This window comes from Macadamia integrifolia, chromosome 3 (assembly GCF_013358625.1).
Source record: "Macadamia integrifolia cultivar HAES 741 chromosome 3, SCU_Mint_v3, whole genome shotgun sequence".
NCBI lineage: Eukaryota > Viridiplantae > Streptophyta > Magnoliopsida > Proteales > Proteaceae > Macadamia > Macadamia integrifolia.
The window spans coordinates 35,068,042-35,087,844 of NC_056559.1; the positions used below are offsets into that span (position 1 = coordinate 35,068,042).

At 37.4% G+C, this 19,803-nt stretch overlaps 1 protein-coding gene across 1 annotated transcript in view; it reads left to right on the forward strand.

The window, feature by feature from the left end:
• Window positions 1-1,294: 1,294 nt before the first annotated feature.
• Window positions 1,295-19,803, forward strand: part of LOC122074410 (DEAD-box ATP-dependent RNA helicase 5-like) — a 25,418-nt gene continuing 6,909 nt past the window's right edge. Inside the window, exons 1-4 of the mRNA XM_042639231.1 lie at window positions 1,295-2,012; window positions 2,107-2,231; window positions 5,542-5,649; window positions 12,803-12,920. Of these exons, the coding sequence (XP_042495165.1) occupies window positions 1,295-2,012; window positions 2,107-2,231; window positions 5,542-5,649; window positions 12,803-12,920 (1,069 nt within the window). The remainder of the gene's footprint in view (window positions 2,013-2,106; window positions 2,232-5,541; window positions 5,650-12,802; window positions 12,921-19,803) is intronic.

Sequence of the window (19,803 nt, forward strand, 5' to 3'; positions counted from 1 at the left end):
TCAATCCACTGATCTCTTGGCGTCTGCTCTTCAAGCAAAAGCTGTAAGCCAGTACACTAGGTAGGGGAAAGATTCATGTTGCATGCGTTTCTCTTAAAAGAAGAAAGACCATCTGGGGGTGTGGAGATTGCACCTAGACTCACAATGAGGCAAAATAACACCCTCGCCCCCAATGAAAAGAGGAAATCCCTTCCACTAGTTAATGCTTTCTTGTGCACTCCCATTGGTCAACACAAGGACTACACTCCTGGACAAAAAAATCTCCCCCTTCTTTTAGTTACAGGAATGGAAAAGGAACTTTCCCATCCTTGTGGCTCGTGCACCAGTGTGCAGTAGCATCAACTATGGAGGATGGCAGTCTTTTGCATGGTCGATAGCCCTTGCACCGACACAAGAGCCACATTGACGAGCAGAGGTTTCTCCCTTACAAGTTTGATGAGAATTACATCCTTTTATGGGTGTGACTTAGGGGTGAAACAGGGTCAGGTTGGGTCGGGTTTCTTAAGACCCCAACCCAAACCCTAAGTCCCCACAACTCAACCTAGGCCCAACCCAACCTTAATGGGTTCACGCTTTGGCCCAACTCTATTGGGCTTAGGGTCGGGTCGGGTTGACCCTGACTCGTCCTACATTTTTTTTTTCCCTACAAAAGGTCACAAATGTTAAACCTATACTTACCAAAGGGGGTGGAGAGATTTTAAGACTATGACCAGCCATTGTCCATCCTTAATCCATAAATTTGCAGCAAGTAAGGTTGTTAATTTGGTTATAAGATAAACCTTGTAATCGCTTGATATCACCACATCTCCCAAAAATTGGATAGGCCAAATTTTGGCTTAATTATTCATGATTGTTATGATATCTAAAGTTCATATCAATACATGACAGGAGACACAAAGATAGCATATGTAAAGAAAAAGGGGGAAATAGTTTGACCATTTGGTCATCTTAGCTCAATAGGTAAGGTTTATGGGTTGTTTAACACATGATATGGGTTGAAGTCATACAAACACATGATGTGGGTTGAAGTTATACAGACAGCTTGCATAAATACTATTACTACACACAATAATAAGTCAGAGTTAAAATTGGGTCAGGTTAAGCTAGGCCAAGTTAAACCAGCCCAACCTTGATAGTCGAGCTGAGCCAGATTGATCCTCATAATCGGGTTAGACAAGGTTCGGGCCATCAGGGCCAAACTTATACCCCCACCCCTAGGGGTGCAAGTGTGACAAACTGGTCGATCGTCTTGCATGTTCGGACGGTCGAACCAATGCATAGAACTAACCGTTAAATGGATGCCATTTTCGTTATTTCCAAAAATCAAGTAGCGTTAACAAAACCTCTTCTCCGAAACTGTTTTCTGAACCCTAAAAAGCGAACTAGTCTCCAGTCTCCACTTCCTGGGATATTGGCTCTGGTTCGCTTTCTCGCCATGGGTAAGAAACTCAACGAAGCTCTGCAATTAGGCGAACCAGAAACCCTAACAACTGAAGAAAACCATGTAACTGAGGAGAAGAAGACGAAGAAGACAAAGAAGAAGGATAAGAAAAGGAAGAGCAAGGAAAGGAAACACGGTCATTTCAATGAAGAAAACCCAACACCAGAACTGCTTGAGAACGGCAGAGAAGAAGCTAAGCCAAAAAGGAAGCTTGAAGAAGCGCTAGAGCCTTCAGAAGTCAATGGAAGGGATATTGACAGCAAGAAGGCGAAGAAGAAGAAGGGGAAGAAAGCAGACGAATCGAATTCGAGCAAAGAACTCGACAGTAATCATGTCAAAGCTAGTGAAAACAAAAGGGATGAGTCAGTCACTAATGGGTCTGTGACTGTGTCTGGAAACAACACAAAAGATTCCAAATATGCAGCTTTGAGCTCTTTTACTGAAGCCAAGCTCCCTGAGGAAGTACTTGAATGCTGCAAGAAGTTCAGCAAGCCTTCTCCAATTCAATCCCATGCTTGGCCTTTCCTTTTGGATGGCCGGGATTTCATTGGGATCGCTGCAACTGGATCAGGTAATCTTTAGGTTCGTTTATTGGGTAACCTTTAATCTCCTATCTAATGCCATTTCATATATCGGCTCATCACGTGACATGCTTTTGTAACCAGGTAAAACGTTGGCATTTGGGGTTCCTGCTTTGATGCATATTTTGGGCAAGGAGGATAAGAAAAAATCCAAGAGAACGAATCCTCTTTGTCTTGTACTCTCACCTACAAGGGAACTAGCTCAACAAGTATGTATACTAGTCTTCCTTGCATGTCTTTTTCTGCTCTTATTATTGTGTTCGCCGTTTGTACATAGATTGTTTTGTTGTTGATCATATTCTTATTCCACTGGGTGTGCCAAATGGGATTGAATACCCTAAAAAACATAACTTTAGGCCTAAGGAGTTGATATATGATCATAACCTGCAGACTCCATTTTAAAGTATTGAATTCTATGCCATGGACTTTATAGTTTCAGGATGCACATGAGTCATCAACTAGTAATAGAATTTAAGATATTATATTCTCTGATCTCTCTATGAACCACCTGATTCCGTACTGATCCACCAATAATAGTTGACAAATCACCTTGCACCACCAAGTTTTAAAAATCCAAATATGAAGCAAATATATATCTGTAACACTGCAATGACCTTTGCCTTAAGGGATTCTTCTTGCAACTGGACTGGAAATTGAAAAAAGGAAGAGTTCCTTACAGATTTTAGATGTTCCCTAACTGCTTGAAGGCCTAGGATTTCTGTATAAGCATCAAATTTTATCTTGATGAATTAAATGAGAGAACCAAGCATGGTGTATCTCTGCCTTGTAGGGGCTTAAATGGAAGATCTCGTGCATTTTCTTGAGTTATTCCTAGTTGAAGGTCTAAATTTTTTCTCTTTTTGAGTGTGTTCGTTTGTGTGTGTGTGTGTGGGGGGGGGTTGGAGGGGTTAGAGATTCCTGTATAAATTTGGTGTGTATTTTGTGGTTCATTGTATAATTGTTTAAAAAAGGTTCCATTGTCTAGATTCTTCTATCAGGGTCCCTAGTAGAGATGCTCCTCTGCTGTACACCCCAACATCCCAACAGAGGCTATCATTCACAGTTGGGGAGGATCGTGTTGTCAAGGTTTGACTGGGAAAGATTATGAAGGAATATAAATGATAGGGTTGTTTCTCACATCCAATGGTGTTGAAAGTTGAAACCCGCTCCATTGTCAGATTTTTTGAAGGTAGAGGAGAAGTATAGAAAAATGTGACTTCTAGGTTCCCATAGGCTGGAGAGAGCCACTTGATGACCTATGCCTGAATCCTGGAACTTTTACTTGTCTTTTCTTGGAAACCTCCTAAGCAACTTGGCTAGGAGCCAAAAGCATCCATACTCATAGATCTAACTTTTGCTTCAATCTGCATGCCTGCTTCAATTTAATTGTTTTCTTTTTCTATTAAACTATCCTACGTTCTGTGGGAAATTCCTTTGAACTTGTTCCATTATTGTCAACCCGATCGAGGCTTTCAAAATTTGGTTAAAATCGGTCTGATTCAGGATATTACCATTTTATTTGGCTCTGAAAATCAAAATCATTCCAGTGATTTTGGTCAAAATTGGTAGAAGCCATATAAATTACTGTCCGTTGGGTTAAAGTCCCTAATTTTGTTTCCCATTTTGGTGATGATTGAGATCAGGATGAAATATTTTGTGAATATCACCACAATTTGATACCTAAATGACAGATCTTGGTTTAGCTCCAAGAGCTAAAAACCTAGAACTTTGATCACCTCATTTTGTTTTGAGTGCTTATGACATCAGCAATTTATCTTAACATTTCAATCTCAGCATATGTTCCTGCAATTTTAGTGTAGTTTAGATTTATTTCAGACTCCCCTCATACCAAGGTATAGGTTGATGTTGGATTGTGCCTCAACAAAGGGAGGGACTTTTTTTTTTTTCTTTTTCTTTTTGGGTGATCTGTAAGGAGGTGCTGTAATAATTTCTTTCCAACTTTAACTATCTTTAGATTTTGTTTGTTTCCTACTCAAATTAGTCTACTAAGTGCTTCTTTACAAGAGAATGGGTGTCCTAATAGATGACCTTTAGCTGACTAAGGAAAACCTTTGCTGACGATGCATACAATAAAACAATATGATTGAGAAATGGAATTTAGATTTATGCCTTTCACCTATCTCCCCCCCCCCACACACACACACCAAATAAAATAATCTGTTCCCTATTGGTCGATATGGAATTTATCTTCTATTTGGATTTATTTTTGTAATCGAATATTCATTTTATTATTAGAGCTTTGGCTATCAATAGGAGTCCAGTCAGTTTCAGCTTCCCAGTTGATTGAATCTTGTTTAGAAAATAAGCTATATAACAATTGATTTTTTTGGAATTGAATGAAGTTTTCAGAGTGTATAGCTGCTATGTGTAGCAGTTGCACTGACTGTTTCTTTACTACTTCCTTACTCTTTGTCGATCGTGATCTGTTTAAATCTCAATCGATGATACTTCTCACATTCTTCGCTCTCTTCTTGATTCTTTTCTTCTTTCTTCTAGTTATTCCTTTGTTTCTGGAACTGGGCGGATCCCCTGTTTTGGTTTAAAATCCCTGCATTTCCTACCTTCTTTATAGTGATTGACTAACCCTGAAAAATTTGGGCATTTATACTGGTGGAATTCTCTCTTAGATTCTGTCCTTACCAGTTTCTTCATCAGTTTATAGGCTGTGTTCTATTGCACTAATCAGGGCTTGATTATAATACTATTTTCTGGCTTGACACTGTTCATTAGATAGATTGATCCTGTGGGAAGAGTTACAGCTCTGTTTGAGAATTTTTTTCAGTAGTTACAGCTTATTTTTCTGTTTTAGGTTATTGTGTCTCTTTCCATCATGAGGTAGAAGAAGAATATTCTTATTTACAAACAAGAACTTATTTTCTGTCGTATAGTTTAAAGGGCCTCCTTCCTAATTCTGTTTTGATCTAGTTATAATTTCTCTTTTAGTTCCAACTCCCAAGTCTATTCTATCTTCCAGAGGAGTCCTAAACTGTTTTGAAAATTACGAACTGCCACTTTTCACTTTATTTGAGTTTTTTTTTTTCCTTTCTCTCTTTAGTGGGCCCGTTAGTGACCTATTTAGGGCTTTGGAACCCTTGGTTGCACCTCACACAAGAAGGATAAAAAACCGCATTTTTCAATCTGTCCTCTCCATTTTGTCTCAAAATAATGGCTATTACTATCATACTTGGAATCCTAAGACATACAAGACAAGGCATAAGGGCTGGATTCAGTGTTGATTTGGCAGTTGGCACTATGATGATGTGTTCAGTGGTGCCCATGTGGGAGATTCCCTAGCCCTTGGAAACCCACCGGTCTTTGAACATCAAGATATAAGTAAGTAATCTAGTGAAAATATATAATGTAAGTGATCTAGTGAAAATATTTAATCTGGTGCTTCTTTATAAGTTCAACATTAAAGTTATTACATCATAATATCGAACTGGTTTATGTTATTCATTGCTAAGAAGTAGCAGTGTCTTGACTTTGTACACTTGACAGATTGCAGATGTTCTGTGTGATGCTGGAATGCCTTGTGGTGCCAGAACAGTTTGTTTGTATGGAGGGACTTCCAAAGGACCTCAAATATCTGCTTTGAAGTCTGGAGTGGTAAGATATTTTGATCTTCTTTTTCATTTTCTTATTCACACCCCAAAGTATTGGTTTCCCTACATGGTAAGATATTTTGATCTTCTTCTTCTTTTTCCTTTTCACCCCCTGAAGTTTTGGTTCCCCTACATGGGATTGCATTGAACATGGTGTGCTTTTAAAAAAAAAAAATGGTAAATAACAATTTTATTGAAAGTAAATCAGAATCACACATATATACATAAAAAAATTGAAATGCATGGTGATACAAATGAGAAAGAAGACCCTGATCACAATCCAACAGTCTCAAACCCCTAACTGACACAGATGTGAAATATCTGAAATCTCACAAAGGAATAGAGTTCCCAAAATAATTTTAGGTCTCACATCCCCTTGCTTAGCCAACTCATTTATGGCACAAGCTGCCAATCAAACTGTATGTTAATTTGAGAAGCAAGCTGTTGAATTGGCCTTATTTTATGGTCATAACATCATGGTTTCCCTCAAATCTGTCGTCCATTTTATAGTGTTTTCTGAATTCCCTCCTATTATGGCTTGAGATTTCTCAATATGTAATCCATTCAAATTTATTCACATATAGTCATCAAAGAAATTTAATAAAATAACATGAAAGAGAGAAGGAAATCGGAAACTATTCCTTGATAGTATTAGAATCTCTGACTGGTCATCAATATGTGTGGTCATGACAAAAATATAGCTCAAGAAATAAAATTTTTTTCTGTTCATGGCTTGTGGAATGGTAATGACAGACAATTTTCATTTTTAAAATCTTCAACTTCTAACTATACTTTCGTCCAAGGTTCCTAATTTGGGTTTCAACCAAGATTTTTTTCCCCTGGTTGAATGCAAAATTAGGACGAAATTTGGTCCATTTTGCAGGTTAACTCAAAATGGTGATTTCGGTGGCTGATTTTTTTTTGGAATTTTTCCCAGAATCTTCTTGTAGTGTCTGTCTATTTATGCATGCTTACACATGTTTGAATCATTAGTTTGGAACCCCGCCCCCCCTTTAAGTGATATTTTGGCTCTGGACCTTAGGTTGTTAGTGTATGCGTAACCCTTTATAGGCTATTCAACACATAATTTAGACCTACAACATACAACATTCAATAAAAAAATTGAAATATGCAATAAAAATGAAGAACTATAAAATCAGAATGCTTTACACAATTAACAAACTGTAACACCATTAAACGTTACAAATCCACAATAATTGTTAGAAAGTGTCATCATGGACACTTAAATACAAATATACAATACAGTTTAATTTTGCATCCTTACAAATCAATACCTCATACTATTATGAGGAGCCTCATAATCGCTAGTTAGTCTTTGAGTCTGTAACTGTTGGAATTGAACCTCAGACTTGATGACAGATGCCTTCAATATCATTCTGTGCCTAAAAAAACAGTCACAGTCCAACACAACAGCCCTATAGGTGGCATAATTGACATATTCAAGATATTCCAACCTAGGATATAGATTACTAAGCTGTGAAGGTGCAAATGTAGACCCACCGTAACTGTTTGGTGGACTGGGCTGGGTATGGGAAGCTATCCACTTAAGACAACCCACTCTGTGATTGACCCTCATGCTTAGTGGGAATGAAGAAGAAGAGCTATACTGGGCATACCTACCGTCATAGTTATCACAGTTTCTAGGTGACCCAATGCATTGGAGGGGGCCTTGGATGCAAGGCGACACCAATAAGGTGCCTAGGTGCCTGCCTAGGTGACCAAGGCACTTGGATGCCTAGGTGAACCTTGACAACTTTGGCCATTGCGCACCCACCTACGTGGAATGAGGGCTCTATGTAGGAAATGAGGATGCAAGCCACTATCCAAACCCACCATATCCACTACTCTCCTCTAGACCCAGGCCCCCCCAATTATGCCAGATAGGCTCATAATGTCTATATCCATGCTATCCTCCTCCTCACTTCTCTGAACTAATGGTGTGGACCTCTCGAGTAGCCTCTACAGTGGGCAGGTGTGCCATGGTTGACATCCTGTGTGGTATGATCAAAGTAATCTCTCTTGTGAATCAGAGGGGCTCATAGTCCTCGGTCTGTTGTTGCTGTTCCTCTTCCTCTCATCGTTATCATCATCACCACCAACATCATCATTACTAGGCGGGGATGGAGTATGAATGTGGTTAGTCTAAGTACTCCTCATCATCCACATGAGGTTGGGATATAAAGGGCTATGTTGTCTGTTATTGAACACGGCCCTCACATCCCATAAAAGCATCGACATCAACACCCATCTACTCAACTATTTCGGTGTAGGCCCTAAACCCCCCCCCCCCCCACGCTCATCCAATACAAGGATGCCTTTCTCCCTCACTCGCTTGTATAGGGGATCCTCCTTATTTGACTCTTCTTGGAAGATGTTATTGAGTTAGATTGGATTGTTTTCATTCTCCATGCGCATGCATATGTGTTGCATCTTTAGTCTCATGTTGTAGTGCACATGCACCAACTTCTACAGCCGTTTGTGATCCAAATGGTTCTGCCTCTTGGAGTGGATAAGTGAAAATGTACTTCAGTTACCCTCACATCTGGAGGCAGAACATGTTTGGGAGAGCACATATAATGCTATCTTCCTTGATTTAGGTGCCTCTTTGCCATATAGCACCTACATTCACCTGCATTAGAGAATCAAGATTAGTCTTGTTAACTGATGGTACTTGGTAATTGGTAATTATATTGAAGTAATTGAACTAAGAAACGAGGTTGATTGGCCCACTTGGAGCAGTAGTCTCCCAACTAGCCCTTGCAGCTGTGTGGCCAAGAGTCTCAATGGCAGCTTTGAAGTTTTTATCTAGACCCATTTCAATGATTGCTAATGTTAGCATCAATACCTACCCATAATTAGATTCATTTCTAAGTAGTTAAGAAAGCAATAGTCTCATTTCATTGTGGCACTGAGATTGTATATCTGGATTTTGATCTAGCTTTGTCACCACCTCTTCCCCTGCATCTATTAGGTCTTGATTCATCCCAAGTTTGTGCTTGTATTGCTAGAAAGGTAGAAAACTGACCAGCATTGAGCTGCTGATGTCTAAGCATATTCTCCTAACAGTCTTGTACGATAGTTAGGTACTACTGTCTGTTACCACGTGGTACTTCTGCCTGCATGTGCTCCTTCATCAACTCCAATGCAACATATAAGTGTGGCAAGGTAAGCTTCTTCTCTGAGTCAATGTTCTTCAACGCCTTATCATTGGTTCAATTATCATTACTGCCCTCCTCAGTTCCTGCCAAATTATGTCACTTGATATGATCAACTGGACTGCTCTACCTATGGGATAACCCTACTCTCTCCAACTAAAACACTCCTCTGAAACAAGCATCTACCTCATCCCAGCTATCTTCGTTTCGAAGCTCTTTAGGGCGACGTAATTTTTGGCAAAGTGAGCGATGCTGGGTCTTACCAAATCCTCCACCACACTTGCTCCTCAATAAATTTTAGGGCAATCCCATGGTTGTATATAAAAGTGGTCCCTGGTCTTGCCCTCTCAGCTGCTTTTGTACCATGGACATCTTCCCCATGTCCTTCAGCATAAAATCGATGCAGTGGACTGCATGTGGAGTCTTAATAGGCAGTATCTATTGTTGTTCATCAATCTCTCTGCCTTCTTGAAGTTGCTGCTGTTATTTGTCACCACTTGTACAACATTTCCCACTCCCACCTCATCAACAACCACCTTCAGCAATTGTAGATGTACTTTGTATCATTATTCTTCTTGGATGCATCCACTGATTTCAGAAATATAGTCTTGCCATCACAATAGATTGATGATGGACTCTTTAGTGGGCTAGCCCAACCATGGCAGTCATGCTGTAGCTTGCCCACAGTGGCTTTAATCCATCTGTGTGCTCCTAGAGGTCGTCTCTCTATTGGGGCAAATAGACATACATGATTCATAAGCTTGTATGCAGTGGGCACCTTCACTTCTGTGCCAGATTTTCTGATAGTGTTTAGCATATTCTGGTAGTAGGTCCCTTAGTTGCATTGTCTGGGTACTGTGATAGAAGAACCATAGTGAGATGGCGTCACCAAGTTTACCCTTCCAATTAGACTACATGTGCTTATCTAGTACCTTATGTTCTGTATCTGATAGGATCCTGGTCAAGGATGTCAACGGCATCCTCCTCTGATGGCCCTGCACCCCCTCATTGACCGCCTAAAGGGAAATTCTGTTTGTTTCTGTTTCTTCCTCTGCCCAGCTGTACCCTGTGAAGAACCATTGACAACTGTTAACTGTTGAACGACTACCACCAACCTCTGGTGCAGTTGGTCTAGAGGAACCATCTCCTACCCTGTACTCTTTGGCCCTATCGTGCTCCTACCAGTGTGTAACTCTGTTAGCTGCCGTTGCACGCCATATATTTTTCTTCTCTACTGTTGACACATCACTGGGAATATCCTCATCACTGCTATATTCCAGCGCTGGTGCTGGTTGTTTATCCAGCACTGCTTGTTCAAACTCTTCCATCGCCTGCTTCCTGTGTAACCTCCTATGTATATTAAATTTAATGAGGGCAGCCATGGCTGTTTTGTACCTCAATAGGGACTCTGGGGCATGTCACCAAATCCTTATAGCAACCAGCCAGGTGTTGATTCATTCTTCTGGCCCCACCTCCCAGTATACTCTTCCCACAATAATTGCACTGTTACTTTGATTTTTCATTGCTAATATGTACGCAATGATTCAATGATGGGTCTCCCCGTCCCTCCACTGGCCCTGACTAGCAATTCTGCAACCTTCTTACACTATCGCTACAAGAATTCAGACATTATGAACTTTTTTACAACAGTTTACACTAATATAACAATATGATTTATTTATTTATCTATTTTTTTAAAATTCCATAAGTCTTAATTTTTTCCCCAATAAAAAAATTTTATATATATATTTTTGGAAGGGAATGTGTTTCATGTACAGGAGCTTACGCTAAGCTGGCAGGAATCACCTACCCATTGTCTTTTGGAATATTTAAAAGAGATCAGGGAGGTCATTACACAGGGGAGGAGAGGTAGACACAGGGTTCTGGGGGCTGTAGGGTACGCTCCAGGACAAGTTCTTTTCCTCCTTCTTAAAATAACAATAACTTAATTAAAAAAATTAATTAAGGAACAATACAATAATAATCACTATAGTTGAAAACACATCAACAATATTTTCACAAATTTTTAGATTTGTGACATTAAATCAGACGAATTTTCCCTAATTATTTTTGGTATTTTTAAAATCTAAAAGTTAAAGAAATATTTTTATGACAGAATAAATATAGACTATGTGAAGTCATAGATTGGCCTACGGTGTCTAACATATAATAAATTGAAGGCCACCAACCTATATTAATTTACACTATTTAGAAAAATCAAAGAAAAAAGGTTCTCCCATATTTGAATCTTGCACAAACTATTGATATGTAAATGCGTAGTAATACTCATGCCTTGATACAATGAAAGATTGAAGCAATTTGGCAAAAATTCGGAATTCTAGGAGGTCTTGGAGATTTTGGTTTTAACATCCCTCGGTCGAAACTTCTTTTGAATTATGATATTATATACATGTAATTTCTCTTAGAGGACTGAACATTTCTGTCATTCGGCATTTCGACTGTATTTCATTCGAAACAATGTTCCTCCCTAGTAGTGTAGTATTTTGTTTCATTCGAGGTCAAAACAGATGTGTGCCGTTAAAATTCGAACTATGCATTTAATTTTTTATTCTATTTATTATGTTTTTATTGGTATTGAACCAGGTTTGGCACTAATTTATGCGAAACATAATTTAAGTAAATGAACTCCATTTACTTAAGATATTATTCACAAATAAGAAACACCCCTCCCAAATGAATCTAGCACTAATTTATGTGACACATAATTTAAGTAAATGAACTCCATTTACTTAAGGTATTATTCACAAATAAGAAAACACTCCTCCCAAATGAATCTAAAAAAAATAGTTAAAAATTCAAATTCCAAAGCATAAAAAGTCAACTCCCTAGTTCAAGAACAAAAATTGAATTTTTGGTTATGAGGACGATTTTCAACTTTCAAATGCCATGGTTTTTCTCAAATCTAAAAAATTAATAATTTTTATTGTGATAGAACATGACTAAAACCCAAAAGAGAGGCAAAATAATCTTTTGATTGATGACTAAAAACCATTCAAGGTGATTTTAAACAGCATTTGTGCACACCAAATAAGGTTTGACCAGGTTATAACTCCAATATAAATCATTTTTAAGAAATCTTGGGATTTGTTGGAAAGCTGGTTTTGTGTTCTACTTAATACAAAATGTCTCATGTAAAAATAAAATCATTTGATCTGACAAACTTTTTAGAGGACAAGGACATTTCTCTTAATTGAGAGCAGTTTTATTACTTATAATCTTATAGATATATCTTCCAAAAACAGTATAAACCATATAGGACATCGATCATTTCTAAGAACAATATAAACCAAATGTACGTTTTGATTGTTTCAAACTTTCAATAGCTTGTTTCTTCAGTTCTGCTAACTTCTAGTTCTATGTTGATTTTTGATGATTTGATGTGGCTTAATGTTGATTCTTGATGACTTGATGTGGCTTAATGTTGATTTTTGATGACTTGATGCGGCTTAATGTTGATTTTTTTATGACTTGATGTGATTTAATGTTGATTTTTTATGATATATGGTATATATAGTGTAGCCTACTCAATACTGGTGGAAAAGAGAGGAAAATAAAAAATAACACTTTGGCAACTTGGTCCCCTAGGCTGGCGTCTTAGGCATCCTCCCCACCATGGGCCTTTTCTCCTAGGCAACTATGGGTGAACCACTTTTAATTTCTGTTATATTGTAAACCAAGCCTAACCTGCTGTTTCCGTGGTTTAGATTAAATAAAATAGAATCAGGGGGGAAAGTTGGTCTGATTCTCAAGGTACATTGTCTCATTAGTTAACCGTTCCTTTCTTTATGTTGACAGGGTTTGCCCCCGACAAACCTGCCCTAAATTGCTTCTCTATCTGTACTCTTTATGCAATTTTTATGCAGATGACTTGTTCACTTCTGCAGGCTACTAGGATTGTCATAATCTTCTCTTAACCCTTTTGCTTTTCCTTTTCCTTTTCCTTTTCCTTGTGTATATCAGGACATTGTTATTGGGACTCCTGGCCGTTTGAAGGATCTAATTGAAATGGGTGTGTGTTGCTTGAAGGAAGTATCTTTTGTGGTGAGTAGAACATCATCTGAAAATATTTTTGCTGATGGTATTTTCTTCTGTCTTTCCCCCTTTTCAAGTGTATTTTGATTTCTTTTTTGATAAATAACATAAATTTTATTTATTTAATACAAGATGGTACAAAGCTAGAACTTTGTATGCCAAAAGACAGCTAAAACAATGAAACATCTTACACCAATACAAATGACGGAAGGATAGGCTTACAAATCTGGTGGAGGAAAATAATGCAGTCCACAGTTGATACCTCTTCCTGTTTAAAGTGTAAATTTACCATTATAATTTTTCTATTGGTCATTTAAAGCATAGTTGTAGGTGATGCCTTGGTCACCTTGTTGGTGTCATCTTGCGTCCAAGCCCCCTCCAATGCCCTGGGTTGTCTAAATGCTGTGACAACTATGATTCAAAGGGATGAATTTGCTAATGAACATAAAGATAAGATCATAAGAATGTACAAAGCAATTGGACCAATCCAAACATTGGCTTGAAAACAATGATAATAACTTACAAAGCAATTACCCCAAGGGGTTTGCTCAGTTGGCAAAGTCCAACACCTCAAAATTAAGACGTTATGAGTAAAAAGAAAAAAAAAGAAAAAAAAAGAAAAAAAAAAAGCAATTAGGTGGATCCAAACATTGGTTAGAACCAAGAATGGAATTACAAAACAGAAACCATCCTACACAGGAAAAGTTATTCCTGTATTTCCGTCCTCAAGGAACACCTAGTAATACATAGTTACTCTGTGTCTTGCATTTCCTGTTCCCTTAAAGTCACATTGATATTGCATTTGATCCCTTTTGATATATGCAACTCTGAAATTTATCCTCCCCCACACACCCCACCCNAAAGAAATGAGAGAGAGAGAGAGAGAGAGAGAGAGAGAGAGAGAGAGAGAGAGAGAGAGTACTTGAAGATTGGAGTTAGTAGCATAGCTAGTCTCTCCGTTACCCCGATTCATGTGAAGAACTTGTTGGACTTCCATGTCTTCCCAAGTGTAAGCAAAGTGCACAAATTCCAAATAGATCTCAGCAAGCTAAGGTTGGTAGTTAGGTAACTAAGTGTAGGCTTGGATATTGGAAGCTATGTCTAGCTTCTATTTATAAGCTCTCAGAACTGATTCTAGATCACATGTTGGGCATCTTCCCGTTTATCACGTTTGAGTGATCAAGAGTCTTCATACATGAAAGAAAGATAAGAATATGATGACTTTCTGCGGAGCTGGAGTTAGGCTACCTAGATACGAATATGATGACTTTCTGCGGAGCTGGAGTTAGCCTACTTACAGTACGACTCTCTCCACCTGTGACACGTGAGGTTTTCCTGAGAACTGAAATTAACTTGGGCCTCTATGATGACGGATGACCAAATCTGCAACATGTGGGAGTTACGTGCTATGGTTCACCGACTGTGATGAATCAAGACTCTTGTGCAAAGCTGCATTCCACCTTCAATACTTCTTTAAACAAAAGTCATGAATCAACAAAAATTTCCTTTCTCTAGTTATAATAATTGTGTTAATTTGGATAATGTAATATTATTGTATTTATTATCTTTAGAGCAAAATATAGATATGGATTATATATATATATATATATATAAAGTCATGATCAGTTACTGGAGGACCAATGTAACCCAACCTTAAGAAAATGTTAGATACGACCAGTTCATTAAAGTTTGGTCGGTGAGCTAGAAGAAATAGTTTTTTTCACGGTACAATTGCACCCAATGAAAACTTTTGTAAAAATTCATGGCTGAGGGTTCTCCGAGCCACCACCAGGTACCCTAGGCCCCTCCAATGATTTTTATATTCAACTTTCGGGATGAGAATAAAAAACCAAAAGTCCAAAGTTTCCCTTCACCCAATGTGGATAGAGAACCTCTTAAACCTTGATAAGTGAGCAGCATTGGATTATAGTGGAGAGAGAAATTGTGGTGGGATACCAAAGGTTTAAAGATTCTTTTCCCACACAAAATCTCAATATAATCTCAAGCCATGTACATCAATTATTGTGGGAAGTTATGTGTCTCAACAACACACACATAAAATAATAATAATAACAATAATAACAATAATAATAATAAATAAATAAATAAAAATTACCTCGATGCCTAGTGTGCAGTTCCTTTTTCACATGATTTTTTTTTTACACGTTTTAAAATTATGAATCCCACATGAATGATATTTTTTTGAGAATACCTATTGACGTGATGTGCAGATTCTTCCCCACATTGGTAGTGTGGTAAATCCTCTCTTTTTGCTCACCCAAAAAAAAAAAAAAAAGTCTACACCATTACTCAAGTTGTCTATCTCTCTCCTCCCCTCTATGAAATGGCATTTCTACCCCGTATTAGGAAGAGAGAGATTGACCTAGGAGTGTCGGCATAATTTTTGTATCTATATGTTTAGGCATTGGAATCATACAACTAGGCAGCTTTATATTTTCCAACATAGATATTGAAGTTGCATAAAGTTATGATGAAAGATTTTCCAAATCTGCTGCAATTGTTTTTCATTGTATAATTGACTAGGACCACACTTTCCTAAAATTTCTGGCTAACAAAAATTAGAAAAATTCTGGCCTAGAAAAATTCATGAAACTCATGCCACATTATATTCTCAAGCGGGGTACATCAGTCAGAGTGAGAATTTCGTTTTCCATTGAAAAGGATCATTGACTTTTTCATAAAATTAAATTAGTGAAAACTGCAGTGACGTTACACCATTACAATTATTGTGTTTCAATGAAAAGAAATTCTGACTTTTATGAAGTTTTGATGCATACATAAGAAGGGTGGAATGGCCGGATAAAAAATTTCTGCAGGGAGGTAGTGAGCATTTGACAACTGTGATACATCCTAGGGCCTTCCTATTCGTTGGATCTTCATTGTCATTCATTGCCAGTCGTAGAGGATTGAAGTCCAAAATGATCATTCCATCTTTTATGAAATAAAAAAATTTCACCTCTTTTGAATGCATTTGTGTATATTTTCATTGATTCCCACACTGATGCAAGGGCCACGAAACTTGATTCCTGACAGCACAAGAATTTAGTATGGAGTGAAATTTTCTTTAAGTGTAGCTTTGCATCCCAAGAGGAAACATTCGCCAACCTTACTCATCTCCTCATTAGTTTAACTATACTATTATCTCATAGGCTACTTTACTGCATTGGTTGGGAATCATGATCTCAATAATATCATTAGTAAGCATGCCTTTCTTTTCTACCAAAAAAAAAAAAAAATTGCTTTTTGCATTGCCATATCCTCTTTTATGCAAACTCATTATGAGTTATGCAATTTTGGCCAAAAAAGTAAAAAAGAGATTTGCAAGCAGAAGAAAAAAAAAGAAAGAAAAATTTCAAAATAATTTGAAAGTCATTTATCATTATGTTATTCTCTAGAGTTTTCATTGTCTTGGATGAGTATACATATGAAATAACTAGATTTAACGCTCATTGAAAAAATAATTATGGTGTACTAATACCCGTAGTCACTGCTTTGAATGGGTTGTCTTCATCCCTAGACTGGGCGGCTTCGTCTCTCACACAAGATGTCATCCATCTCTCTAGGTTTTTTACCTTAGTTTTATTTCGCTACATCAAAAGAGATCGAAACTCTCTCACTGATTTCTTGGTCTCTAGAGCTGCAAAGCTCGAGCTTTGTCATGTATGGTGGTTACTGTTAGGATTTTTATGTGGGCTTAACTGATACCGATTGATCCATTGGGCCCAAGCAATTATAGACCCACTCTGATTAGGAAACTCCTAGCTCTTTCCATTGTGAGAGTGGAATAGGGTTTTAGGGATTTTATTATGAATAGAATAATGACGGTCCCTGCAGCCTTTACTTTACTTAATGCCTTATTGGTTTTGGGAGGACGGCTTTCTCACAAGAGCAAGTGCACAGAAAGAAAGGAAACCCTAGAGTAAGAGACTGCAGAAGATCTCAGTAGAAGAACTCCACTTGCGTAGTTCGTCATTGTCATCTTCATGGGAGTAATGTTTAACCACATGGGACAGAGGTTCATGATCTATGTTCATGGGACACAGGTACTTCTCTATTCCCATTTATGGTTCATGTCATGATTGTCTCATTGATTATTATAGATATGGTAAATATATATGGTTATGTATTTTAAGATGGGATACTTTATTGTTCTTGGTTTAGGGACTACACCTATAATTAATCTTTTATGATTGGTTGATGATTCTTGTATTTTAAACACTATAGGGTTATTCATATGTTTAATATGGTAAAGAATCCCCAACAATTGGTATCAGAGCCAACCCTTATAGTGTTAGAATCAAGGAAAATTGATTTTGTATAGGGTTTGTGTCTCAAATCATGAAAATCATAATTTTACCATTACTTAAAGATCCCATATGGGAAAACTTTCTTCACAAAAGTTGTAGAGCACGAAAAGACGGTCGTGGCGGTATGCAGCAAGTCACTGAAAACCTCCGGACGCGTTGGCATGCGCCGCCGAAAACCGGATGCCAGAGGAGAGAGAAAAAAAATATATTTTTTTTAAATTCAAGAAAAAAAACGGCGGTGAGTCATCGTCGGGTCACCTCGGAGACCCTACCGAGTTAACTCGGGGTGCAGTGGGTCAACTCATGACCAACTCTGTTTGACTCGGTCAAAGGTTGACCGAATCGTTGACCAATTGACCCGGATTTTGACCCGGAATCAATATGCCTGAACCGGATTAGACCAGTTGGCCGAACCGGTTGGTTTGGGAAACTAGATTGATTTTGATCTATTTTTAGTTCTGCAACTTCAAATGGCTCGTACGGGCAAACGGTGAAGAATTTTTCACCCTGTTTTTTGCGTTGAGTCCAGTTTTTCGTGCTCTTCGTTTTGATATATTATGAGCCTAGTTTTGATCAAATTTTATGATTTGTTTTGTATAAGTTACAAGTATGAGTGGTTAATGATTCTTTATAATTTTCCTATTAATTGGAAGAAATAAAAGAAAATCAACTCATATATTACTTGCATATCACAATATGAACTTGGTTATTCTTGGTAATGTAGTTCATGCTTTTGTTTATGAATATTTTTATTCATACTTAAACAATCCCACTTTTAGGTCTGGAATGCATTAGTCCACTCAAAAACTACAATGACCGTGAGAGCTCTTCAACTTCGAAAATTACTATCATTTTTGGATGCATAACAACTTTTAGGTTAAGGTTTGCCTATAGTACACTTGCATTTATGCATGTCTTTGATAATGTCGTCTTTGGGCAAACATTACAATGTCGCCTTTGGGCAAACATTACCTAATTCCTGCTAACAATTTTCTATGTCTTTAAATATAAGACAAAATCTTTGAGTTGTAAACCTATTACAGTAATCTTAGATTTTACCACTTTAGTGGGTTCCATTAATTCCACTGCAATAGCTTACAACTACACCTGACAGCTTAAATTTGTGGGTTATTTAAACATGAACTAAATATCAATTTACATGTAAAAGAACAAGCATGTAACTATTAACAAAATAAACATTACAATGCTCAATTATCAATTACTTCAAGAGTGTCAATCGGAACTTCATACTGATCCACTCAAGTTTCTGCAATTACTGCGAGACTTCTTCTAACTTCTGAAAAGTACCACCATCTTTGGATGGACAACATCTTCTAGGTTGAGAAATCTCTATTCTGTTTTTCACTTGCTTGGACTTTAACCTTTCTTTGATAAGGTCACCTTTGGGTGAACATTAGCAACTTTGCTACCAATCATTATTCAATATCATGATAATAATAAATCAATGCAAAACTCCAAATAATTCTTTTGCATGAAAAACAATATAGAACACTGAATTTATTCTCCCACTAGCAACCTAGTATACTGACCTTCTACTAGTAACATCCTCCCACTAGCAACCTAGTATACCGAATCTATTCTCCCACTGGTCGAGCCACATAAAATAGCTTAAGATCCATATATTTATTCTCCCACTTGGTTCGACCAGTTATAAATTAATCCATTTATTGGAGAACACAATTCGTTAAATGTGACATACATATAAACTTGTTCACATATGCCCAAAAACAAAAGAAACCAAACATTTATCAATTAATGTTCATAAATAGGTTTTCAGAGAACAATGACAGTGTTTAAGAACTTGGTATTGGATTGATCAAAATCGACACTAATCCAACCCAACCAATCCGAATTGATCCAATCGGAATACAAAAAATAACACATTAAATAAACCTATAACTTATGGTTATAGTGATGAAACCCTCATCCACCCTATTGCCATTGATCAACTGTCCAATACCTTTTAGGGTAAAAAACTTTGCTTTAAAAGCATAATACCAAACTATTGATTTGGTTCTCCTAGTATAGAAAACTAGGTCTTTGAGACATATGTAGACCTCTATATTCTCAAGCCACTTTTAAAGACATTAGCTTAATGGTTCAACTCAAGGAAGAATAATCCATTCGATATTTAATTAATGCATGTAACATCAATAAAAACCAACATTACATCACTAACCATTAAACATAATCAAAGTTTCAACTGAACTACAATCTCAACCTTTAGGTCTGGAATGCACTAGTCCACTCAAAAACTACAATGACAGTGGGAGCTCTTCAACTTCGAAAATTACTATCACTTTTGGATGCATAACAACTTCTAGGTTAAGGTCTGCCTAGAGTACACTTGCATTTATGCATGTCTTTGATAATGTCGCCTTTGGGCAAACATTACAATGTCGCCTTTGGGCAAACATTACCTAATTCCTGCTAACAATTTACTATGTCTTTGAATATAAGACAAAATCTTTGAGTTGTAAACCTATTACAGTAATCTTAGATTTTACCACTTTGGTGGGTTCCATCAATTCCACTGCAATAGCTTACAACTACACCTGGCAGCTTAAATTTGTGGGTTAT